Genomic DNA, 22466 nt, shown 5'->3' with positions numbered 1-22466 from the left:
GCATAATAGAAAAAGTTGTCAATTTTACACAACTCGTTGCTCAAAAACTACACACATCAGTTAATCTATAACACTATACATATATATTATTGCTAACATAACCATGTATTACTTGGTTATTGTAACTTTCTATTTTATTATTTTAATATTTTTTTCTCTCTCTTCTCTAATTCTTGTCAGAAGTCTCTCTTCTCTTTACTCTCTTTAATGTTAAAAAAAATAAATAAATAAAAGCAAGAGAGAGTGTGTGCTGGTAGGTGAAATGATAAAAATAAATAAATAAATAAATATTTAAATAAAGTATAGTGTATAATAGGTAATCGGATGTTAATGTTTTTGCAAAATGTTTGTACAAAAATAGATAAAGTAAGTTTTTAAGTTAAAATAGACAAAAGATTTTAGAAATACTAATGTGAATGTTCTAATGAAACCGTTAGTCTAATATATTTTTGTATACAATAATTGTCATTTATGAAACAAGAAAACAATGTTATTGAACCACAAAACTCTTGACTTGTTAGCTCTTTCCATGTAAAGCCAATATACTCCTCCAATGATTTACTAAAACACAAGTTACCGAATGCCACAATTAACATATATTTTACAACAGTATTTGCTCTTAAATTACTTCTATGCAGGAATAAAAGCTGATCTGCATGTGTAAAGAAGAGTGTTCATCCTCTAGAAGATAAAGTCTCTCAAGAGTTACATGGCAATGCGATAATGTAATAAAAAAATATGTATCAAGTGAGAAGAAAGGAAATTAAATATGCTTTCTGTTGTAGTGATATGATGTTCAATGATTTGCTCTGTATTTCTTAATTTTTCTTTTTAGATAGAGTGAGGAACATATTTTTTGATCGGTTATATATGTTAGTGGTTTGGTTTGTCAAATTCTAAAATCCAAGATATGTTAAAATAGTCAAAGGTTCCTTGTAATTCAATTGTATTTTCTAGTCACATTTATAAGAAGAGCTAATATTTCACATTTGAATTCTCCTCTGTCACTTGTTATACGAATTGAGTGATAAAATATTTTAATTAAAAAAAATAGGTATAAAATTTATGATTTGCACAGTGCTTCATGGGTAAGGATAAAGGGAGGGGAAAACAAAATTCTCAATCTCAAGAACTACTTTCCCTTCATTTGGGTTTAGTAGAAGAATTATCTGATAAAGCTGTAGAGATCCTTGTGAAGGCCCATAAGAAATTAGATCGAGCAAAGAGCCAAGACTTGTCAGCTCAGTCCTAACCCATCAGGCCTAATATCCCATATTCCCAACCCAGGCCCTAAGTTTCTAGGGCTTATGTGGGCTGCAATATCCCATATTCTTCTTTTTCAGTATTGTTTAATTATTTTTACGTGCATAAGCACGAGTTTCAACTTAGTTTATTTTTATGAAAATATATATAAGTTTTTAAGATTTTGTATTTCCTAGTACTATGAGCGAAGACACTAATTAGACTCAGGAAGTTAATTTTTAGGGCAAGGAAATCCAACTGATAGGATGCATGGTCTATCACTTTTTCGAAGGACTACATAGCAAACTATCAATGCAAGTGAAGAAAAACTTTACTATGGTTGAGACCATGTATGGGCGAGCTTTTTATTTTTTATTTTTTTTGAGAAACAACAGCAGCAGCAGCTTCTTCTTCTTGATGTATGTTTTTTTTTTTTTTTTTTTTTAACAAGGAATTTGATAGTCATACAATGTATATGTTCTTGACAAGATTATGATCGTGTGTAATACTTCTTAGTCTTGTATTTGAAAAATCATTAACATGTTAATGTTTTATTAGATGCTGTAAATAATACGGTGTTTTATCAGATCCTTAAAGGGTTTTTTTTTTAATAGGATCCTTGTAGAATTTAATTTATTACAAACTTCTTAAAATACCCTTAATTAATGCAACATTAAAATGGAAATTGAATAGTAAATTTAAAATAACAAAGTTCAAACATTTAAGAATGTAAAATCAACAAACTTATCTCTTACATTTTAAGCGCATGCATGTTTTGTATCAAATAACTTCTATCTCTCTTATTTCCCACTAATAACTCCTCTTTGTTGCTAATAACATTCTTCTTGCTCCTCTTCTCAACATCCTATATTGACAATAAATAAAAACCTCTTACATACTTTTATAATTATATATTTTTTAGAAAAAATTTTATATTGATTTGTAATTGAAGTTTTTTCTTTTTTCTTTTTTTTCAAATGAATGGGAAAATATTATTACAAATTCCAGGGGGCAAAATACAAAAAGAAGGGGCAATGCCTAGCTAAACGGCAGAGCCTCCTCACTTATTACAAGAGAAGTGGTCATGCCCAAAATCAAAAGATCCTTAATAAGAATTTGCTAGAGATTAACGAGCCAATGAATGAGCTGCTTTATTCGCATCATGTTGACCCAAGCAACATCTAAATCAACAAATCTAGCGATTAAGGCTTTTCATCAACAACAAAATTAACAAATTTTCATGAGATTGAAGAACTTTGGGCTCTTAACGCGTCCATGCAAGACTTTGAGTCTTCTTCTATGATCACTTTTTTGAAAGTTTGCTTGGGAAACTAGTTGTAATGACCATAGGATGGCCTTGGCTTTAGCTTGGACAGAAGTGATGGTATACACTCTCTTGGATACAACAAAGAACAACAACCCTTTTTAATCTCTGGCCACCACTGCAATAGTAGAACTCACTTTACCAATGGCTATATGCCTATATCACAGTTGAGCTTGATTTAATACTGATGTGGTTTAGACCATCTTCCTTCTCTCCTTCTCGGGGGCCTGAGGGACATGATCTTTTAATAGACAAGTGCTAAAGGAAAATCTTATATACACTTTACAAACTTGCTCATAAGATAAGACTCTAGCTTCAAATAAGGTTTTATTTCCACTTATAATTAGTAAATCCTTTGAACATTTCAATGAATTTTTTTTATTCTACTTCTTCTTCTTCTTCCTTTTTTAAATATATTTTTTAATTTTTAACTTAGAAGTTACAGCAGATCCTATTTTAATCTTAATTGCATAATCTTTTGCTCAATTGTGTCATAAATAAACCAAGCTATTTATAAATAGCTCTAACTTGGTTCAGGAAAAAGCTTGTTTATATTTACTTGTTTAGAAAATTGCTAAGTTCAAGCCTACAGTTTAGACTCGATTATTAAACAAGTCAAACTCAAACATAATAATATGTTCGTAAACATGGGATCTCAATTTAACTATATATAATATTATATTTTTATACATATACTTGTCTAAAATTATATTTATACAAACTTAAATTATATTGTATAAGCTTTTCAATAGGTTCATATGATATTAAATTATTATTTATAGTATATCGATGATATAAATAGTCTATTTGTAGTAAAAATTTATAGAATTATAAATAAATAAAACATTTGAATCATAGTTTCACAATATATAAGAAAAGAATAAGTTAATCAAATTACTTATGAATAAGTTTGAACTTGTTTAACAAGAAAATAAGTTAAACATAAAATCCTGTTTGATAGTGAGTTAAGTAATTCAAAAGTTGTAAAAAGTTGGGTAAATGACAAAAATAGTAGCATGAAAGATGAAAACCCTAGTTAGTCACGGGGTGTTGGAATTCTAACACTCAAGATCTTTCTTTTTCTCCCATGCCCACAATTCTAATAATCAAAGCTTTATATTGCTTTTACATTTTGTAAACTTCAATTAGTTAAATCACCCATTCACCCCACCTCATCACCTCACTGCCCATTGAAAACAATAAAAAGGGGGCAGCCAACCATATTGGTCACCTTGGATACCCAAAAACCAAGTTTAACCCAAATTACAATAATACCCTTACATCAATACCCCCAGATTCCGGGTCAACCCAACAAACAAAAAAAGGTTCAAGAAGACATAAGAGCTCAGCTCATACTACATACTAAACTTCATACGTATACCCTTCCATTTCGGGTACAATCCAAAAAAGGCCAAAAAGTCTTAAAAAGTAGTATTTTTTATAGCCTTCCTCAATGACTAATTGACCATATGAGAGACTCACTCTCACACACATTTCACTTTATCCACCACACTCCACCACAAAAAAACAGACACACATACCCTTCTCAGTCAAAAAACACACAGTCCCAGATTACCTACCGTCCTTTGTTTCTTTGGATTACAACAAAGACAATAACAATAAACCCTTCACCAAAAAAACCCAAAAAAACAAAACAAAAGCTGAGACTCAGACACATAGAGAGAGAGAGAGAGAGTGAGACACTTTCACACTTGTTATGGTTTTATAGAGAGACTTGTCTGAGTGAAACCCAGTTCCAATTTTTTGGGTTTTCTTTTATCCTATCATTTATTTTATTTTTTAATTTTTTTACCCATTTTTCCCCAACATCTGATCCACCCCAGGTTTTATTTTAATTTAATTTCAATTAAATTAAATTAAAAATGTGTGCTTTCTCTGATTCCTGATCCCAACCCTAAACCCCTTTTTGATTTTAGCCCCTTATTTCTTTATGGCTCCAAAATCTTCAGGTAAATCTTTCTGTTGTTAAAATTGTTTACTTTTTTCTTGCTTAGATATGTCTGATTTTCTGTTTGGTAGCTCAGAAAGTGTGGAAAATATAATGGGTATGTGTGTTAATTTGAGTAGCTGGTATTTTTTTGTTTGGTCTTGTCTGGTTAGAAATTTTTTTTTTTTAAACTATTATTTCCTTTGGTAGGTCTGATTTTCTGTTTGGTAGATGAGAAACTGTGGTAGAGGAAAATGTTATGATAATTTCAGTGTTGGACTTTTTTTAATTAAAAAAAGTATGAACTTTTCTAATTTCCAGTTAGTGAAGCCCAATGTTGAGGCTTTAAAAGAAAAGGGAAAAAAAAAAAAATTGCTTAGATATGTTTGCTGATTTTCATTTTGGTTGTTGAGTGAGTGTGAGAAAGGAAAAGGTTATGTTAATAACAGAGTAATACTTGTTATTTTCATATTTTTTGTACTTTTTTTTTTTGTTGAACTGCTTTTTTCCCCCAGTCTTTTGAAGGATCATAACAAAGTGAAAATTTTGAGATTCCTATATTTTCTTTTGATTTTCCTAAATTTTCCTGACTAACAAAAGCACAAGCACATGCATCTTGCTTTAGGGTTCTGTGAGTTTTAAGCTTAATTAGTTTTTCTTACTTCATTGCCTGCAAAGTGAAAACTTGGATCGTAATTCAATATCCTTTCTTGATGTTTGACATAGAAAGAACTCACTTAGCCTTAGTATTGGGTGTTTGTTTTGATGTGTTTTGAGTTCTGTATATGATTAGCTTAGCTTATGTGATGATTAGAGGTTATTATTTGACAAAAAATGAAATTGTACACAACTTAGAATTGAAGTAGCTTCTTATATGGCTGTCTTCTCTCAAAAGGCTTAAGAATATTCCTTGTCTGCGGGATATTTATCATTATGTATTGATTGCATTTTTGATGATGTGGGACTTCATTTTTCTGACAATGAGCCTAATCCAGGTGGTACAGGTGTTGCTACAATGTTGTGAGCTATTTTTGACATATAACCGGCTGAGTTGGAGTTTTCTGTCAAATATCAATGGTTGCAAAGGGCTAGTGGAAGTATGGACTGTTTCCAGACTGTTAGTCATCTAAAGGGTAAGTTTTTCAATATACCTCAATTGGTGATGACTATTTTGCCTAGGCATAAGAAAACATCTATACCAAAGTTTACCTCTTTGAAATAAAATTTTATTGTTACTTGTCTAGACTTGCTCTGTGGTGCTAGTTCATTACTGTAATGCTGCAATGACCATGAGATTTCGGTGTACCTTAGGTTAATTTTTTACTTATATTTTTTTCCTGAAAACTTTGCTTGAGCCTGTGATATTTGAGCATGGTGTTTTGTAGTATCATGTTGAAAGAATTATGGATTTGCAGTTTATGCCTCAACTCCCCGTTTCTTTTTAATTTCATGTTATTTGACCATTAGCTCTAGCTCTACTTCTTCTCAAAAAAAAAAAAAAAAAAGCACTAGCTCTAAGTGGCGCTTCCTCCTCATAAGATAGGGGTAGAGGATGAGGTTATGGGTTCAAAACCTATTGGGCATGTAACTTATCAATTAAATAATTTTTTTCCTGTGTGAACTTCTTCTTCTTCTTCTTCTTCTTCTTCTTCTTCTTCTTCTTCATACAAAAATAATTTAATTTTCAAAAAGAAAAAATTCCTTGCATTGGTGAGGTTCCATGTCACCAAAAAAAAAAAAAAAAAAAAAAAAAAACTGAACTATTTGAGAGTTGTAGTCTGAGCTTTCCATATGTAGTGAGTGAACTTTCTAAGTATTAATTCTTATCTCCCCAAAAATCTGGAATTTGCCATATGCTCCCCATATCTTGTGATGAATGATCATGTTCCTTTCGACAATTTGAGGGTGGGGGGGAATACATGCTCACACTTGTGTGCTTACACAAACACACACACACGTAGGCAATATTATGCCATAGTCAAAGGAGTTTCTGCTTTGCCGATTTATACTTGTAACCAAATGAATGGCATCCCAGTTCTCTCTCTCTCTCTCTCTCTCCCTCTCTCTCTCTTGCATGAGCATGGATTTGTGCATGCATTTGTTCATTTTCCATATGGTTCATGTATTATTCTTTCCTGAAAGAAATAACATAACATATGTCACTGCTGAAGGCAAACTTATATATTTTGCAGGTTCTCTGTGCCATCAGTTATTATTATTCATCATTTGGTTATCCAGTTTTCAAGAATTGGTGGCAGTGAAGACACTGCTTGAGCCTATCAACGTTTCTTCCATGTCTGAGCTAGCTAGTTCACCTAGTAGTGGACTGTTTGATCCCATAGAAATATCACCTTCTGTCATTCCCCACTACCCAAATCCTGTTGAACCTTTGCCACCAATGTACCCTGTCTTTCCAAACAGATATGAGCCAAATATAACAGGAAAATGTCCTGTAAATTTCTCTCTTATGTCAAGTCTCATGGACAAAACAGCATCTGATTGTGCTGATCCTTTGGCGGCCCTTTTACGAAATGTAATATGTTGTCCACAGTTAAGTAGTTTTCTCCACCTCTTCCAGGGTTTCTACAGCAATAACTCTGATAAGTTGGTTGTCCAAGATGCTGTTGCTAATTATTGTTTTACAGATATCATTAGTATCTTAGCTAGTAGAGGGGCAGATGGTAACGTACCTACAATTTGCTCCGTTAAATCATCGAATCTTACAGGTGGGTCTTGTCCAGTGAAGGATGTTGTTACCTTTGAGAAAACAGTGAATACAAGCAAATTACTGGAGGCCTGCAGCACTGTTGATCCTCTTAAAGAGTGTTGTAGACCTGTTTGCCAGCCTGCAATTATGGAGGCTACTCTTAAGATTTCAGGAAGACAATTGATGATGAATGAGAATAAAAATATGGTAGGGGAGCTTAATCATAGTGATCCTCTTGCTGATTGTAAAGGAGTGGTTTATTCCTATCTTTCAAGGAAACTTCCGTTGGATGACGTAAATAATGCACTTCGAATATTCTCTACCTGCAAAGTTAACAAAGGTACATAAAAGAGTTTCAGTATTTCATGAATTTTTGCAGTGCCTGTTTAATAGTATGCTAGCAACATTTGATTCTGAAAATGGCTTATTTATAAGAATCTGATTTTGTCTTCCTCTTAAATGATTTTTTGCAGAATTTGGTATTGGCTTTCATTTGATCTTAATCACTATGTTTTTATTATCTAATATTGAACAGTTGCCAATGGAACTGCATGCGTATATATGTGTGTGCATGTGCGTGTCTGGGACTCTGGCTTTTAACATAAGATTTAAAACTTAAGATTTTTTGTTCTAGAGCAAAACCAAAAAAGTCTTGATAAGCTGCCCAGCTATCAGAAAGAAACATGATCTGTGTTTTGTTTTTTTTTTTTTTTAGTGGGGGGATAAGAAAACATGATTAAACTCATTTTAAGTATCTACATAAACACTTGATTTTGAGTTTGGCTAACCATTTTTGTCATTCTTAGGTGTACGTTTTGATATAATTCAAAATGTGCTGTTTCTTCTTGTGGTTTGTTATATATACTGGTTCACTTTTACTTATGTTCTACAAGTTTTTAATCATTTAACTAAATGAAGTAAACATTGCCTCTGCAGTTTGTCCTTTAAGTTTTACGCAGCCTTCGGAAGTAATTGAAGCATGTCGTAATGTAGCTGCTCCCAGTCCTTCCTGCTGTAGCTCGTTAAATACTTATATTGCTGGGATACAAAAGCAAATGTTGATTACAAATAGACAAGCTATAATCTGTGCAACAGTGTTTGGGTCCATGTTACGGAAAGGTGGGATTATGACAAATATTTATGAGCTTTGTGACGTTGACTTGAAAGATTTTAGTATGCAAGGTACACAGTGATGAATTGTTGATCTTCTAGTTTTGTGCACTTGATTATCCCTCTATTTTATCTGACATAGTACTTTCTTTCTGTTTTGTGGAACAATGTGTGCCCTGGAGCAGTATTTGGACAAGGTTTGCTACTATTTTTAATTCCTTTCTTCTACCATCGCCCTTATTATTTTTATGGACATAGTACCAATTCATTCCTGTTTACTTATGAAAAAATGAACAGTGTTAATTTTCTAGATGCAGTTGAACACCTGATGCCCAAATCAGAAAGTTGGGAATAGGGTTATTTAGTATTTGTTACCTAACAATTATCTTGGGTTTTCATTAAAGGACTTATATTCTTGTTGCAATGTCTAAATGTTAAGAATAGGTTGAATGATATTAACCACCATTTGAAGTAGTTCGAGAAAAATTCCAGTGCACTATAGAGTTTTAGGTTGGGTTTTCAGTTTCCATTTAACAAACAGTGATGAAAGTAGTCGTGTATAAAAGAGTCAGCATGCATAGAAGTTCTAAAGAAAATGAGTGATGTAATAATTGATCATTTTGGTTTTTATTAACAGCAGGGTGTCTACTTCGAAGCTTGCCTGATGATGTGTTATTTGACAACACAACAGGCGTCGGCCTTGAATGTGACTTGACTGACAACACTGCAGCACCGTGGCCTTCGTCATCCTCAATGTCGTCCATGTCTTTTTGTGCACCTGGTAACTGATTGGAACAGCCTGATTCTTATCCATTTTATTTCTTCATAGTTCTAAGAGATCGATATAATTGACAGTGATTAGCATAATTCCAGTTTCTTTTAGTGTCCATATCCTTATTGCTGTTTTTGAATTCTGCAGAGATGTCATTGCCTGCACTACCAACATCACAGACTTTAAAAAATCCTGGTGTGTACCATTGCTTTGTGCAATTTCTAGCTCTTGTGAATTTCCTGTCATTTGTTCCACTCGTGTAAGCCTTAAACAAGGCCATATAAAGGAGCAGAGAAAAAAAATATGTGCATAAAATAAATAAAAGAAGGCTGGCCTCTTCAACAAAAAGTCAATGTGATAAAAATAAACCTTGGCTTTTAAGAGAAAGGTGGAGTCCTCTGTCCAAAAACATTTCAGCCAGCCCACACACACACACACACACACATTTATATGGGTAAAATATAGTTGACACCTCTGAGGTTTAGGCTTAATGCCAGCCTGGTCCAAGACTTTTTAAAACTAACCAACTTGGTCCCTAATTATTGTGAGAAAGAAGAGAAAAATGAGTAGCAGTTAAGGAGCGAAGTTGGGTTTAGGGACCAAGTTGGTCAGTTTTGAAAAGCCTTGGACTTGACTAGTATTAGCCTAAACCTCAGAGGTATTGACTGTATTTTACACTATATTATATGTGTGTGTACAAACACACACACATATACGTGAATATATATATATATTTATTTTATTTTATTTCTTGAGAAAAAGCCCAAAGAAATATTTCTGATGAAAGATGGTTGATGGTTTTTGAATATGATTGTAATTGTTGGTGTTTAACATGGTAGACGTCAGAATTAACAGTAATTCATATAAAGCACAAAATTATATATGTAGGGAAATAACGTCATTTGCATTAATATTTTTTGATCATTTGTCTTGTATTACAATAAAAATGATGCTACAAGGCAATTTATTTACACACATTTAAGTGTCACAAAAAGCAAAAGCATATCAATTTGATGAGGCAACTAGTCTTGGTAATATTTTTATTTTTTTTTTGAAAAGATTTAAGTTCCAAATTATACATATTGAAACGTCTTTTACAATAAAACATCATTTAATAATTTTTTTCAAGATCAATATTTTGCCAAGCCATCTTTTTGATTATATGACCTACATGTGCACATCAATACTTGTCAAATATCAATGTAACTGAAAATTAAGAACTATTTAATCAAGAAAATTTTCATAATTAAGATTTTAAACTTACATAAATTTATAGAACAGATGAGTTCTGGGCTTAATTGTAAATGACATCAGGTCTACTGTTTATTTAGCATGCATGAGAAGTATATGGAAGATGGGTAATCTAGTGGTAGTCAACAAAATATTTAGTCTCTTGTGAGTGTTACACTAGGTAACATGTACCCAGTATGTACCTAAACGTTCTTCCTAGGTATTTATTGTGGTCTGCATTCTGTATGGTTGGTGAGACAACATGATAGAAAATGACTTGCTGTTAAAATTACCTCAGGCTGAATTAAGCGATTTAGAGTTTCAATAGCTCCCCCTTTTTTCCCCCATAGATAACATTTCTGACTTATAATTATGATGCTATGTGCAGGCTGTCGAAGTGGTGAGTTAGAAATGCTGGTACCCATTTTTTCATTTTTTGTTTTCACTACATTGTTGTTCTGAGAAGCTTTAGCTTGGGGTTGAGCTGGTTTGAGTTAGGGGTTTTTGGAAATTGATTTTGTGTGGATTTTGCATGTATATTTTGAATAGCCTCCATGTATAGCAGCCTCTCTCTTCTCTCTCTCTCTCTTTCTCTCCCTCTCCCTCTCCCTCTCTCACGCATAATGCCAGGTTAAGGGACTGATAAAACTATGGTTTAAATACAATTCACTAACATATTGCAATGTTGGAGACATAGTTTTTAGAATCGGACCGGACTGGGAGGTCGGACCGTGAAAAACGGGAACCGGTATGAAAATCGGTTTTTTAAGCATAAAGAATCGGATTTTTTGTTAATTCCGTGAACTGCTAAAACCGGGGTTGGACCGTACGAACCGGTGAGAATCGTGTGGCCCAACCCCTTAGCAAATTTTTTTTTTTTACAATTTTATTCTACTTAATTAAATTATCCATCTCTTACAAGAAATAAAAAAAATTATAATTAAAATCCTTCAAAAATATTCAACTTTACTTCAAAAATTAATCATAAATTTTAATGTTTTCATGGTCATTATTATATTTTATTAACTTTCTTATTTAATTATTAAATATATGTTTGAAAATCATGAAATTTCCCTCACATATATAGATATATTGTCAATTTTGCTAGTTTTATAAATTTAATATCTATATTTAGACTTTAATTAATTATTTATTTAATTATGACGTCATAACGGTTCGATCCCGGTTCGATCTCGGTTTGACCTCAAAAACCTTGAATCTCTTCCTTTAACGGTTCAATGAACGGTCCGGGTATGAAAACCTTGGTTGGAGAAGGTTCTAGGCGATTTTATTTTTTATTTTTTATTTTTTATTCCTTGGTGGCACTTGAACAAGGGCCTTTGGAGGAACAGCTTGCAAATGGGAAAACATCATATGGGGATAACACTAAAAGTGTGAAGGTGATTAGGATGTCCATTTGTTAATCTCCTTGGGTTCTGGATGAAACTTTGGCAACAGTAGCAAGCATATGCATGTCTAAAACCCAGCCAAGAAAAATATAAAAATGGATATTGCACTTTCAATTTTTTTTTCTTTTAATCTATAATTTCACTATATCTTTAGGAAAATGTGTCCTTGATTTTGATGAATAGGAATATCATATCCAATATGTTAGATGTTAAAGGGTTTTTATTTTCCCAGATAAAAGTTGAGATGATCAAGATTTTAATAGAACCTTTATCACTAATGCTTAGCAAAAAATTAATATTCCTTCTCGCTTATACAAATTGTACGCATTTCCCCCTTTTAGATGTCTCAAAAACGTTGTGTGCATAAACAGTAATCATTCTTTTTGTATACTTTTGCTACCGTTGCAAGTTTTTTAATTTACTTTTCTACTTTGAAATAAAAGAGGAAAAAATATTAAAAATTGCATAAAGCGAAAGGAGGTGAAGATAGCAATTTTTTTTTTTTTAAAAAAAAAAAGGGGGAAAATCCCTTTTTTTTAATTATTATTATTATTATCATCATCTTTAAGACTTTTTCTTTTATTTTTTAAAAAAATCAATATATAAAAACACCTCCTAAATGATCTAATTTCAAAATTTGGAATTAGAAGCTCTGAAGTTTGAGAAATACTCAAATTGATCCTTTTTCATCTTCCTAAATTCTATTCTTATTGAAAAATATATATTTTAGAATATATTTAATAAAAGATATGTTTTTAAATTAAGATTTAATCAAATATTTATTTTTCTTATGCTCTTTTTTTTTACGAGGGAGACATTTAGATATGGAAGAACCAATTTATGTATTTCTCAAAGTTTGGGCTCTTCTATTTTCAAATTGTAGGTTTCAAACTTTCAATTAATTCAACTATTAAAAGTTTCTTATTATCAAATTGTGGAACTCAAAACTAATTGACAAAAAACAATTATCATGAACTAGCCTTTAAGCACGCGCGTGAGTGCGTGTTTAGAGGCTCTTATATTTTTTTGAGATAATGATTAATAATTTGTATCCATTATAATTTGAGATTACTAAATTTTTCAATCACAAAAAAATCTAGGGATGTGATGAGTATTATGCAGGTGAAATAATTTTTTCACCACACCCCCATGTTTTTTTGTGATTGGAAAATTTAATAATCCTAAATTATAATGAATGCAAATTATTAATCTTTATCTCCAAAAAATAGAAGAGTATCTGAGCAGGCTAGTAAAGATTGAAACTCTAACACATACAACCAATGTGGGATAAACATCCTTTTTTTTATTATTATTAGGCAAGAATTAAGTAAGATGTTGTGCATAAGTTTTGTTCTTTATTATTTAACCACAAATATTAAAAAGAAAAATGCAAGTAATAACTAATAGGAAAAGAACTACTAAAAAAATTGCAAACAGTTTGATATTCTTGTAGAGTAAAAAATAAAAATAAAACCTAATACATTAGTTAGCTTAGAAGTACACGGTTTTGACTTTTGATAAAAGATGAAACTCACTCCTACTATGCTCGAAAACAAACAAAATCACTTTCCAACAACTCAATGGCCAACAAAATCACTCTCCAACAACTCAATGGCCATGTTTCATAATAATCAAACCTCAAGATCAAGATCTCCACAGATAGAGAGTGAAAAAGTAGTGAATTTTGATAATGGGTATTTGTAAATAGATCATTGAGATCAGCGTATGAGAATCCCTCACTTCCATAAATTCAACTACAAATCCAATCTAGAATTCAATCCTATCTTCATCTCTCACTTCAATTCACATATCACCACAAACTTCATCATCTAGAACCAAAATACATTCATCTTCACCGTTTTCTTGAAAGAAAAATCACAATGTTGGATTTTGACAGAATTGCATATAATCATATGTATTGGTCACTTATTCTATATATAAATTAAAAGATGAAGAAAAATTCAAGAAATTAAAGAATTAAAAAAATTCGTAACTTTAGTGTATATGAAAAGAATTACAATTTTCTGTCTAATATTTGGGGATCACAACCCACGGAAATCACTATACATAATAATAACTCAAATGTCAATAACAAAAAGAAAGATTTGAATAGTCTACCTTTTTTTTAATTCTAAATTGATCGGGTCTCTTTTGCAGTCCTATCTTGCTTGTTATTGTTTTGATAAGTTGTTGTTGTTGTTGTTGTTTTTTTTTTTTTGGGTGAATTTGTATAAAATATGAGACGTGAGGTCTGAGACTAAAATTTAGAAGTTTTTAAATTAGTCATTTTGCATGTCTAACCCTATTATTTAAGTTTTACAAACTGGTAAATTTAAGGGTATTTTGGACATCAAAATTTAGGAATTCAAATAGAGGAAACCCCTTAAATAGTAGTATAAATGAGATATTATAGGTATCCGTATATCCTACTTCTATCTATCAAAAGGAAAATAAAACAAATTAAAGTTTTAGTCATTTTGGAGCTACGAATAACAACGCGAAATTCAGACAAAAAAAATTAACACATAGCAAATTGTTAATAGTAAAAAAAAAAAAAAAAAAAAAAAAGTAAGTGTTTGACCAATCCAGGATCAACGAAAGCTTGTTATTTTTTTTTTTTATTTTTAAAAAGCTTGCTAATTTTTTTTTGTTTAATAAGGAAAAAGAAAAAGAAAAAAAGAGTCAAATTTTGTGTGTACGTACGAAGCATTATTCAATTTAACGGCTCTAACGGCTCGGCTTCTAAAACCCTTCCTTCCTTCTCCGCCTGAATTCAAACCTAAACCCTAACCCTCTCTCTCTCTCTCTCTCTCTCTCTCTCTCTCTCTCTCTCTCTCTCTCTCTCTGTGAAACCCTAAAATCAATCACGCATATGGCCACTACGGGCTTCTACCAAACGAATATCGATTCGGTTTATTCACAGATTAAGCACGAAGAGAAGCAGATCAGACTCAATAGAAGGTCAGCTTCTTCTTCTTTTTTTTCTTTTTTTTTTTCCCTTGTTTGTGAGTGAGAAAGTTTGTATTCTTTTTTACTTTTCTAGATGTAAATTGCGGCATTTGATTTTCTTAATAATGGGTTTTACTTGTAAAGGGATTTTACAAATTGGGTGTTGAGTAAATTGATGATTTATTTATGGTACTTTATTAATTTACACCAATGCTTAATAAATTTTCTGTATTTTTTGTTTGGGCCGGGGGGGGGGGGGGTGTGAATGAGAAAGTTTATATTTATATCCTTTTTTTTTGCTATGTAAATTGAAGAATTTGAATTCCTTAGTTATGGTTTTACTTGTAAATACAGGGATTTTTGTGGTACATTATACATACTGTTGTTTATATAATTCATTACCCATTTTTCTTCTCTTTAGTTTGTGCATGATTTTATCATTCTTTTGGATCAGATAGTTCTTGTATGTGCTAAATATGTGAAATAACATGCAGATGGTTGGTGGGGCTTCCTACATCCAAATCTAACCCAAAGAAATTTGGAGGACCCAATGTCTTGAAAAATAGGTAAGTGGAAGAAATTTTCTTTATATTGCTGCCTGTTTGTTTTCTGGTCGAAGCCCAGTTTTATTTCACTATAATAAATGGTTTTGGTGTTGTCTCCTCAGGTCTTTACCCGAGTCTTTGCTTAGGGAAGATGATGTAAGTTATTCTATTTCAAAAATGGCGCTATCGTTTAATGTTTTTTTCTTTGTTTTGGGATCCTTATATATTTGCTCAGATTACTTGGTATGGATGAAGATCTGAAGCATATTATATTATTCTGTGAACTTTATGAAGATATAACATTTTATGTTCTACGTAGACTATTAATGGGCCAGTTTAATAAAATCTTGTCTATGAGACTATGAAGGTTTCTATATGCTTGCTATTTCTTTTTGTTAGTTTAGGAGTTGTTTGGTAATAGTGGTGATTAATGAAGCCTATATAAAGACCTATATGGATTGAGTATTAAAGGGTTTTAAGGTTAGCATGGATTTCTTACTTTTGTTTTAAATTGCTAGTGAAATTAAGCTAAATAGGTTGACCTTCAAAATCTTTTGTTATTATTATTAGTAAGCTACTCTTTTTGCTAAGAATTTTATTAGTAAGTTACTCATAGAGTAGGTTTTGAACTCACGACTGGGGTCTCCACCTGTTCATATTGGGGGAAACACCATTTGAACCAAAGCTCATTGGTGGCCTTCTAAATTCTGTGGGCTCATAAAAGTGAAATAGGTTAAACCTTGTAACCTCCCAGCCATTTGGTGTAATATATATGTTAATGAATATATATATATATATATATATAAAGATATTGTAGAAGAAGGATTAAATTATAAGTAGAAACATTACTTACATCAGTCATTTTGAATGTAATGAAACTACATAGGAATTAATTGAGAAGAACTCACTCATTCATTTGTAGTACCTTGGATGATATCTCTTTGTTCTCCCTGTTATCATTTAACGTTATGCATTGCACCGTTGGATATGCAATTTTTTTCTCACAGTGTTTCACTAAATTATTTTTAATAATCTTATTTTCAGATATTCTATGAGAATGTAAAAACACGTGTTGAAGAAGCCTTTGGAGCATGTAAAGTCGGAGTGCATAATGCTACTAAAGTTGATTTGGAAATGTTTGACACACGCAATTTAACAAGAATAATTTTCTCATGCCTTGATGAATTGAATAATAGAGGTCTTCACCTTCTTACTCTGATACTTACAGGAGGCTCAGTAAAGTTTGAGAAAACTCGTTGGAAGATGAAGAAGGTAATTGGAGATCATATTCCAAAAGTTCTTAAAAGCCAAAATTATAATCATAATCAAATGGAAATTTATAGGCAGTTATCCCAAATTCTTAATGATCCGCAAAATTTCCGAAAGAAATGTGTGACGTTTTTGACTCCCAGATCCCAGTTTCATCATACTGCTGTAACTAATGTCCTGCATGGATTAGAGAACTTGCCTATTGAGATCCTGATTGCAATGAACAGGAAGCTTAAAGGTTCCAAAGTAAGCATGCCTCAGTTGTCCACTCGCAAAAGTGGATGGAATCGAAATGATTTAATTATACGAGTGAGGAATACTAGTGAAAAAATGCTTTCAGAACTTGGTGTAGGGGATGAGCTACAAGAGCCATTAGCCAAAGCAATGGCAATACCAGGCTTATTGCTGAAGATAACACCAGGTTTTCAAAATTCCTCCATAACAGATTTCTATCCAGTCTCTTCAGAAATAATAACCTTGCAGAATGAGATATCGAAGGCTATTTGGTTACTAAAGACAAGGGTTAGGTTTTCAGAGTTGAAGAACTTGCAGCTTCTGCTAGACCCAAGTGCAAAAGTATCAAATCGGAGTTTACGCACAGCAATAAGGAAAATGTTAACTGTATATCTTGTTGAGTGCAGTGATATGGATACCATTCCAAAGTCGCTATTGGAAACTCTTGCTGTTATTAATAGGTATTCTCGAAGTACACTGCTTGGATGCTTCAGAAAGGAGGAAATTGGGGAGGAAATTGAATTAGAAACAGAATGCATATTGAGTGTCAGTGCCCAGACAAAGCAGATTGTGTTAGATTTGCTGCCTGACCATGAGTTTGATGAAGATTTTACTGATGCGTATATGGAGGAGCTAGAAGAAAGTGAAGATGATGACAATGATGATAATAGTAGGAGCTCTCAGAGTAGTAGGTCTCACTGTATGGATTTAGAATACCATGTTGAAAGTACCGCAGATTCGATGCCCTTTGATTACAAGTCACCTACATCTGCAACTAAGGAGAATGGATCTTTCCGTTTCCTTACACCTGGAAACTGTTTAAATGGTGCTTCTGTTGAGAGACCTGCACCTAAGGAATTTACCAGAGTGGATTCTGTTGATCCTCTTGGTATCATTTCCTCTCCATTCAGGGAATCAAGATCACTTAGCAGCACAATTAACTTTAATATGAACCAACACAACTTTGAAAGCATGAGTGAATCCAACATGCATAGAACAAAAGGAATTGATTTTTGCTCACCTTTTTCACCAAAGGAAAGGTCAGGTGAAAATTCTATTGAGAGACATGATACTGAATTTGACTCTGGAGTAGATACAGCAAACCCACCTCCTTCTGTTTCTAATTTGTCATGTGTGAATCCAAAAGCTACAAATGGCAAGCAAAGTACATGTAAGAACCAGTACCTTGCCATCCAAGAAGTTTGTGATGAAACAAGCATGGTTGCCTATAATCTCATTGGTCACTTGCTGGAGGAGTTTGCACAAGTAGAAGGCTTGGATTTGGACTGGAGAGATACTTTGTATCTCAGAGGTGATAATTCAATTGAAGAAGATTCCAAAGGTATGCGAAGTACCTTTTTTAGATTTTGGTTCTTTCCAACTGAGATCTATAAACAACTGAAACAATTTTCCAGTGGGAACAATCTCTCCATGGCAGTTATTTTTTTACTGTTGTTATTACTAATTTGCTTGCCATTACACCTACAGCATGATTTGCATATATTTAAAAGACAAAATGTGACCTAGCCTGTTGTGAGTGCTCTTCCAAGAAGTGCCAAAGAAATAAAGAAATTCCTTGAGTATATGATACATATTGCAGATTTTATGGATCTATTACATTTGAATTCTTTATTAAGACTTACTCTAATGGGGGATTCTAAAATTCAAAATTATCTGCTATGGCAAACAGGTTTCATGTTGCCCACAGAAGTTATAAGAATCCTAAGTAGATCATTTCAGCGTGGGATTTCTAAGGACAAAAAGGAACTGAACAATGTAATAATAAATATGTATATATTATTGCTTGTATAATTGAAAGGCCCTTGATTTTTGACGTGCTTCAGAAATTATTGGCATAAATGTTTAATAGTTCCAAAGTGTGGACAGTATCTTTTGTCAAATATATAGTTAAACCAATCCTGTACTGATATGTCATGTTCACATCTCTCTTGTTTCTCACCTTAATGTTGCTTTCCTAAAGCACCAAGGGAACTGGAATACCATTTCATTTGTCTAGTTCTTTTATTTATTTTTATTATAATTTATTTTTTATCACGAAAAGGATGAAACTGGAGGATGGTTGGTGGGTGGTGGGTCTTGAACCCATGACCTTGCTCTTAGAAAGGGAGGAGATGCCAATAGAGCTAGAGCTCATTGGCATTGCCACTAACTTGTGATGGGAAATTGTTGCTGGTATTATACTTTATTCCAATAAACTTTATTTAAATATGGTAATCATAGAAACAAATATATGAAAGAAAAAAGGGGCACTGGAATTGGTACAGTTTTTTGTATAAGATTCTCTATATACAAGTGACACCTATCTCTGCACAGTCCAATGAGCCTATATGCCCTGTTTTTTTAAACCTTTTCTCCTTTTGGCGCTATGCAGCTTTATCAAGGATCTTAAATTACAGTGATGGCTATAGTACATTCTAATAAAATGATTTCCTTGAACTTGTCACAATTCAATGTAATGGATTCAGTTGTTAAGCTAGCAAGTCCCCCCCATGGAAAATTTGTTCATTATTTTTCTCTGAGCCCTTGCATGACCTTAAGCACTTCATCTACAGATTTTTATATGTCGGAAGGAAGGCCAATGGTCACTGTATCTTGTCTGGTTTCAAATTGTCAGTTAATGTTTGTTCTGCTTTCCTTTTTTGCAAATAATTAACCAAATATTTTATGATGTTTCCCATTTCAATTTCCAGAGGAAGAAAAAGAGAAGCCTGCATCTAAGGCTGATAATGGAGGTTCAGTTATTGTTCGGGTAGTTGAAGAGCTAATTCCTTCCTTTCCTAAGAGGTGTGTTGCTTCTTCATTTTTGATTTGCTAAATAAATGTGGGATGTTTATTGTGTCACTGTTTATGTTAGTGCTAATATAGTTTCTTTGAATGTTTACTATTTTGTTCAAATGCCAACAATTAAACTTTTTTTTCAGCTATGTTGACTTGTCTAAGCTTTTTTTTTTTTTTTTTTTTTCAACAATTATTCATTATTCAAATCAAAAGTTGTACCGAAGTCAAGTAAACAATTATTTTGGAAAAAAATTTTCCTGCTTATTGTGCTTATTTGACTTATGTTTTAAGGCTTTACTTTTTTTAGGTATGGTTGTACCTTTGCCTAACTTAGTCTTTAAGCCAAATAAACCAATGAAAATGAGCTATTGATTACATTGTAAAGTGTCTAGTTGAACATGCTTAAATTATAAAGAAGCCATTTGTTTCATTATACTGTAGAGTCTTTAACAATATCATAATAGTTTCTTGAAATATGGGGGCTGATGTTTTTTATCACTGCAGTGGAATGGAAAGAATGAAGATATTAATGGGCTTGTGATAGCATATTTTTAGGAGTTGGTGGTACCTTTTTGAACACCCCCGAAGAGTTGTTCTGAAGTGCATTTTGCGTATGTTTACAAGCTTGCCCTGCTCCCAAACATGGAGGTGAGTACGTTGTTGAGAAAGAAGTTTATCTTCATGATCATATAAGAAAAAAAAATGACTATTATCAATTTCATTTGTGACCATACATTACCATTGATATCATACAATCTCAGTTGTAGCAGCCTAACAGATGACTTTTGCATGATACAGGCCACCCGTCTTGAGTCTTGTGGGTTGTGAGCTTTATCATGTGATTGCCAATCCTGTATAGATGAAGTTAACCATAGTTAATCTTGTGGACATTCAAACTGGCTCATTTCTAACACTGCCCGGAAAAGGAAGATGTCATAGGTGCCTCCATAAGAGCTGATATCATGATTTAAACTTTAAATCCTATTGCTGTCTTTGTATAATGAGAAATTTACGCTGTGTATCTATTCATTTATTATTTGTTCGTTTGTACATGCATAATAAATAATAATGCTCACTGGATGTACAGCCGATTTCAGTATAATTTATAGCAGTTGCTTTTGAATAATTTATTTTTTCTGTTCAACAAAATTTGTTAAACTTTAGAATCTCTTGCTTGTCATCAATGACTATGGTGATAGTGGTTTTGGATGGCAGTGGGATGATTCACTGGTGGCACTTTCACAGTTAAAATTTGTGTTTATGAATGACTGTATTTCTTGTTTTTGTTTCGATTAAAAGAACTTTATTTACTTGTTTGTTAAACATATATATATATATCAAAAAGATGGAGTATAACATTTATTGTTGCTATACACTTTTGTTAAGCTTTATTAGCGATCATGTCATCATTTTTTCTTTCCATCATTCCTTCAAAAAATATGTATATAAATATTAATGTATGCAATAATGCATTATGCCTTAATTCATTCTCAAAACTAATTATAACTTATTAATAATGATATAATCATCACTTTTTATTAGCATGTTTTTACACATTCTTGAACCTAAATGTAACTTATAATAGAAGCTACATGTAATACAAACACCTTGGGTGAAGACACCATTTATTTAATTATAGTTATACTCACCTGAAAAAAAAAAAAAAAAAAAAAAAAATCTAATTCCACTACTATTTTCATATCTATATGCTAATGTAATATTTAATGCTAGGTTGAAAGGTCCAATTCTGCTTATACTTAGAGACCATATGTCATTTTCATCAATTTCAAAAGGTAGAGATAATAAAGCTCTTCACAAATGGGTGTTTTTTTTTTTTTTTTTTTTAAATATAAAATATTACGTGCAAGTGGTTTTCCTAATATACTTTTTTTGTGGTATACCAACTTTCTCTACATGGTACTAAATTCAACTTAAATAAAATCTTCAACAAGCACATTGAATCACAAACGCACACATAATAATTTAGCAAAAAAATTAATATGATAACAAATTTGATTGATATTACTTCAAGAAAAAACCACTTCCATCACATTGAAATACATTACTTATAATAGATTATGGTTTTTATCATTTTATTATTGTAATTATTATTAATTTTTTTAGTTATGTTTACTAATTACTGCTCGGCATTAGATCCACTTCAGTCTATTTCAGTTCAGTTTGGTCTATTTGGTACATTTTTGTCAAATTTGGTCCATTTTAGTTTAATTTAGTCCATTCAGTTTGTTTGGTCTATTTCGGTCCACTTTAGACCAATTCAGTTCACGTTGATTTACTTTGGTCCACTTTGGTGTACTTATTTAAAAATGGGAAAAGACATTTTTGGGTTGAAAGTAGTATCAATTATTTAAGTAATATCAATTGTAATTGTAAGGACGCGATTTTGTAACGAACCTAAACAGTATTGGGTTCGCACGTAAAAAGGCCCAGACAATATGATTTGTAGAGCGTGGATTTGAAAGGCTAGGCCTTGGTCACCAGGCGGTGGGTTTTTCGTGGAATTCATACATGGTTCAGTTTTCTTCACCCCCAGAGTCTTTCTCCTGGAGGTGGGCTGGGAGGCTCTGGTTTTTGGCCATTTTTTCCTAGCCCTCTTTCTAGATTACTTACTTTTCCTTTTTATACCAGCCTGCGTTCACTGTCCTTCGTCCACATGTAGGGTCAAACTTTTTAAGATTGATACTTGTCCCATCAGCCCATACCCAAAGTCGTTAGGGGTGGTTGTAAAAGCCGAAGAATACGGCTCTGTCGAGTCCAGAGTATTGAATGGCAGTAAGGGCAGCATTCCCTGGATATTTTAGATTTTCTTTCAAGCTTAGTCCTATACCGTTTTTGCCCCTCTTTCTGGTGGGACTTTGGGTCTGCCGAGAATTGAACTGTCCTCGGTTGTATCCCAAGGCTATCTTG

General features: G+C 32.4%; 2 protein-coding genes across 4 annotated transcripts; both read left to right on the top strand.

The window, feature by feature from the left end:
* The first annotated feature begins 4027 nt into the window (after nt 1-4027).
* On the top strand, nt 4028-10915 carry LOC115963898 (uncharacterized GPI-anchored protein At1g61900). 2 transcript variants are annotated; one of them, XM_031083132.1, is made up of 8 exons: nt 4028-4536; nt 5510-5647; nt 6707-7561; nt 8158-8403; nt 8517-8528; nt 8972-9112; nt 9251-9298; nt 10722-10915. In XM_031083132.1, exons 2-8 carry the CDS (start codon nt 5614-5616, stop codon nt 10793-10795), a joined length of 1410 nt encoding a protein of 469 aa, XP_030938992.1. In that variant the 5' UTR covers nt 4028-4536; nt 5510-5613; the 3' UTR covers nt 10796-10915. The 2 variants fall into 2 exon arrangements, with proteins under 2 accessions (XP_030938992.1, XP_030938991.1); XM_031083131.1 differs by having other exon boundaries at nt 8969-9112.
* Nucleotides 10916-14502: 3587 nt separating this feature from the next.
* LOC115962832 lies at nt 14503-20666 on the top strand. 2 transcript variants are annotated; one of them, XM_031081706.1, is made up of 8 exons: nt 14503-14534; nt 14565-14703; nt 15186-15257; nt 15359-15392; nt 16281-18081; nt 19451-19544; nt 20043-20186; nt 20337-20666. In XM_031081706.1, exons 2-7 carry the CDS (start codon nt 14615-14617, stop codon nt 20077-20079), a joined length of 2127 nt encoding a protein of 708 aa, XP_030937566.1. In that variant the 5' UTR covers nt 14503-14534; nt 14565-14614; the 3' UTR covers nt 20080-20186; nt 20337-20666. The 2 variants fall into 2 exon arrangements, with proteins under 2 accessions (XP_030937566.1, XP_030937565.1); XM_031081705.1 differs by lacking the exon at nt 14503-14534 and having other exon boundaries at nt 14559-14703.
* The last annotated feature ends 1800 nt before the right edge of the window (nt 20667-22466 follow it).

The sequence above is a fragment of the Quercus lobata genome, chromosome 10 (assembly GCF_001633185.2).
Source record: "Quercus lobata isolate SW786 chromosome 10, ValleyOak3.0 Primary Assembly, whole genome shotgun sequence".
In the NCBI taxonomy this organism is placed as follows: domain Eukaryota; kingdom Viridiplantae; phylum Streptophyta; class Magnoliopsida; order Fagales; family Fagaceae; genus Quercus; species Quercus lobata.
Note: the sequence above shows the minus strand (reverse complement) of the source record. Positions and strands in the feature narration are given on the sequence as shown.

Bases quoted from the DNA above. Each gene is read 5' to 3' on its own strand.
- LOC115962832 (XM_031081706.1), top strand. From the start codon at position 14,615: ATGGCCACTACGGGCTTCTACCAAACGAATATCGATTCGGTTTATTCA. The intron at 15,258-15,358 runs GTAAGTGGAAGA...TTGTCTCCTCAG, and splicing joins CCCAATGTCTTGAAAAATAG to GTCTTTACCCGAGTCTTTGC. The intron at 18,082-19,450 runs GTATGCGAAGTA...TTCAATTTCCAG, and splicing joins AATTGAAGAAGATTCCAAAG to AGGAAGAAAAAGAGAAGCCT.
- LOC115963898 (XM_031083131.1), top strand. From the start codon at position 5,614: ATGGACTGTTTCCAGACTGTTAGTCATCTAAAGG. The intron at 5,648-6,706 runs GTAAGTTTTTCA...TATATTTTGCAG, and splicing joins GACTGTTAGTCATCTAAAGG to GTTCTCTGTGCCATCAGTTA. The intron at 9,299-10,721 runs GTGTGTACCATT...TGCTATGTGCAG, and splicing joins ACAGACTTTAAAAAATCCTG to GCTGTCGAAGTGGTGAGTTA.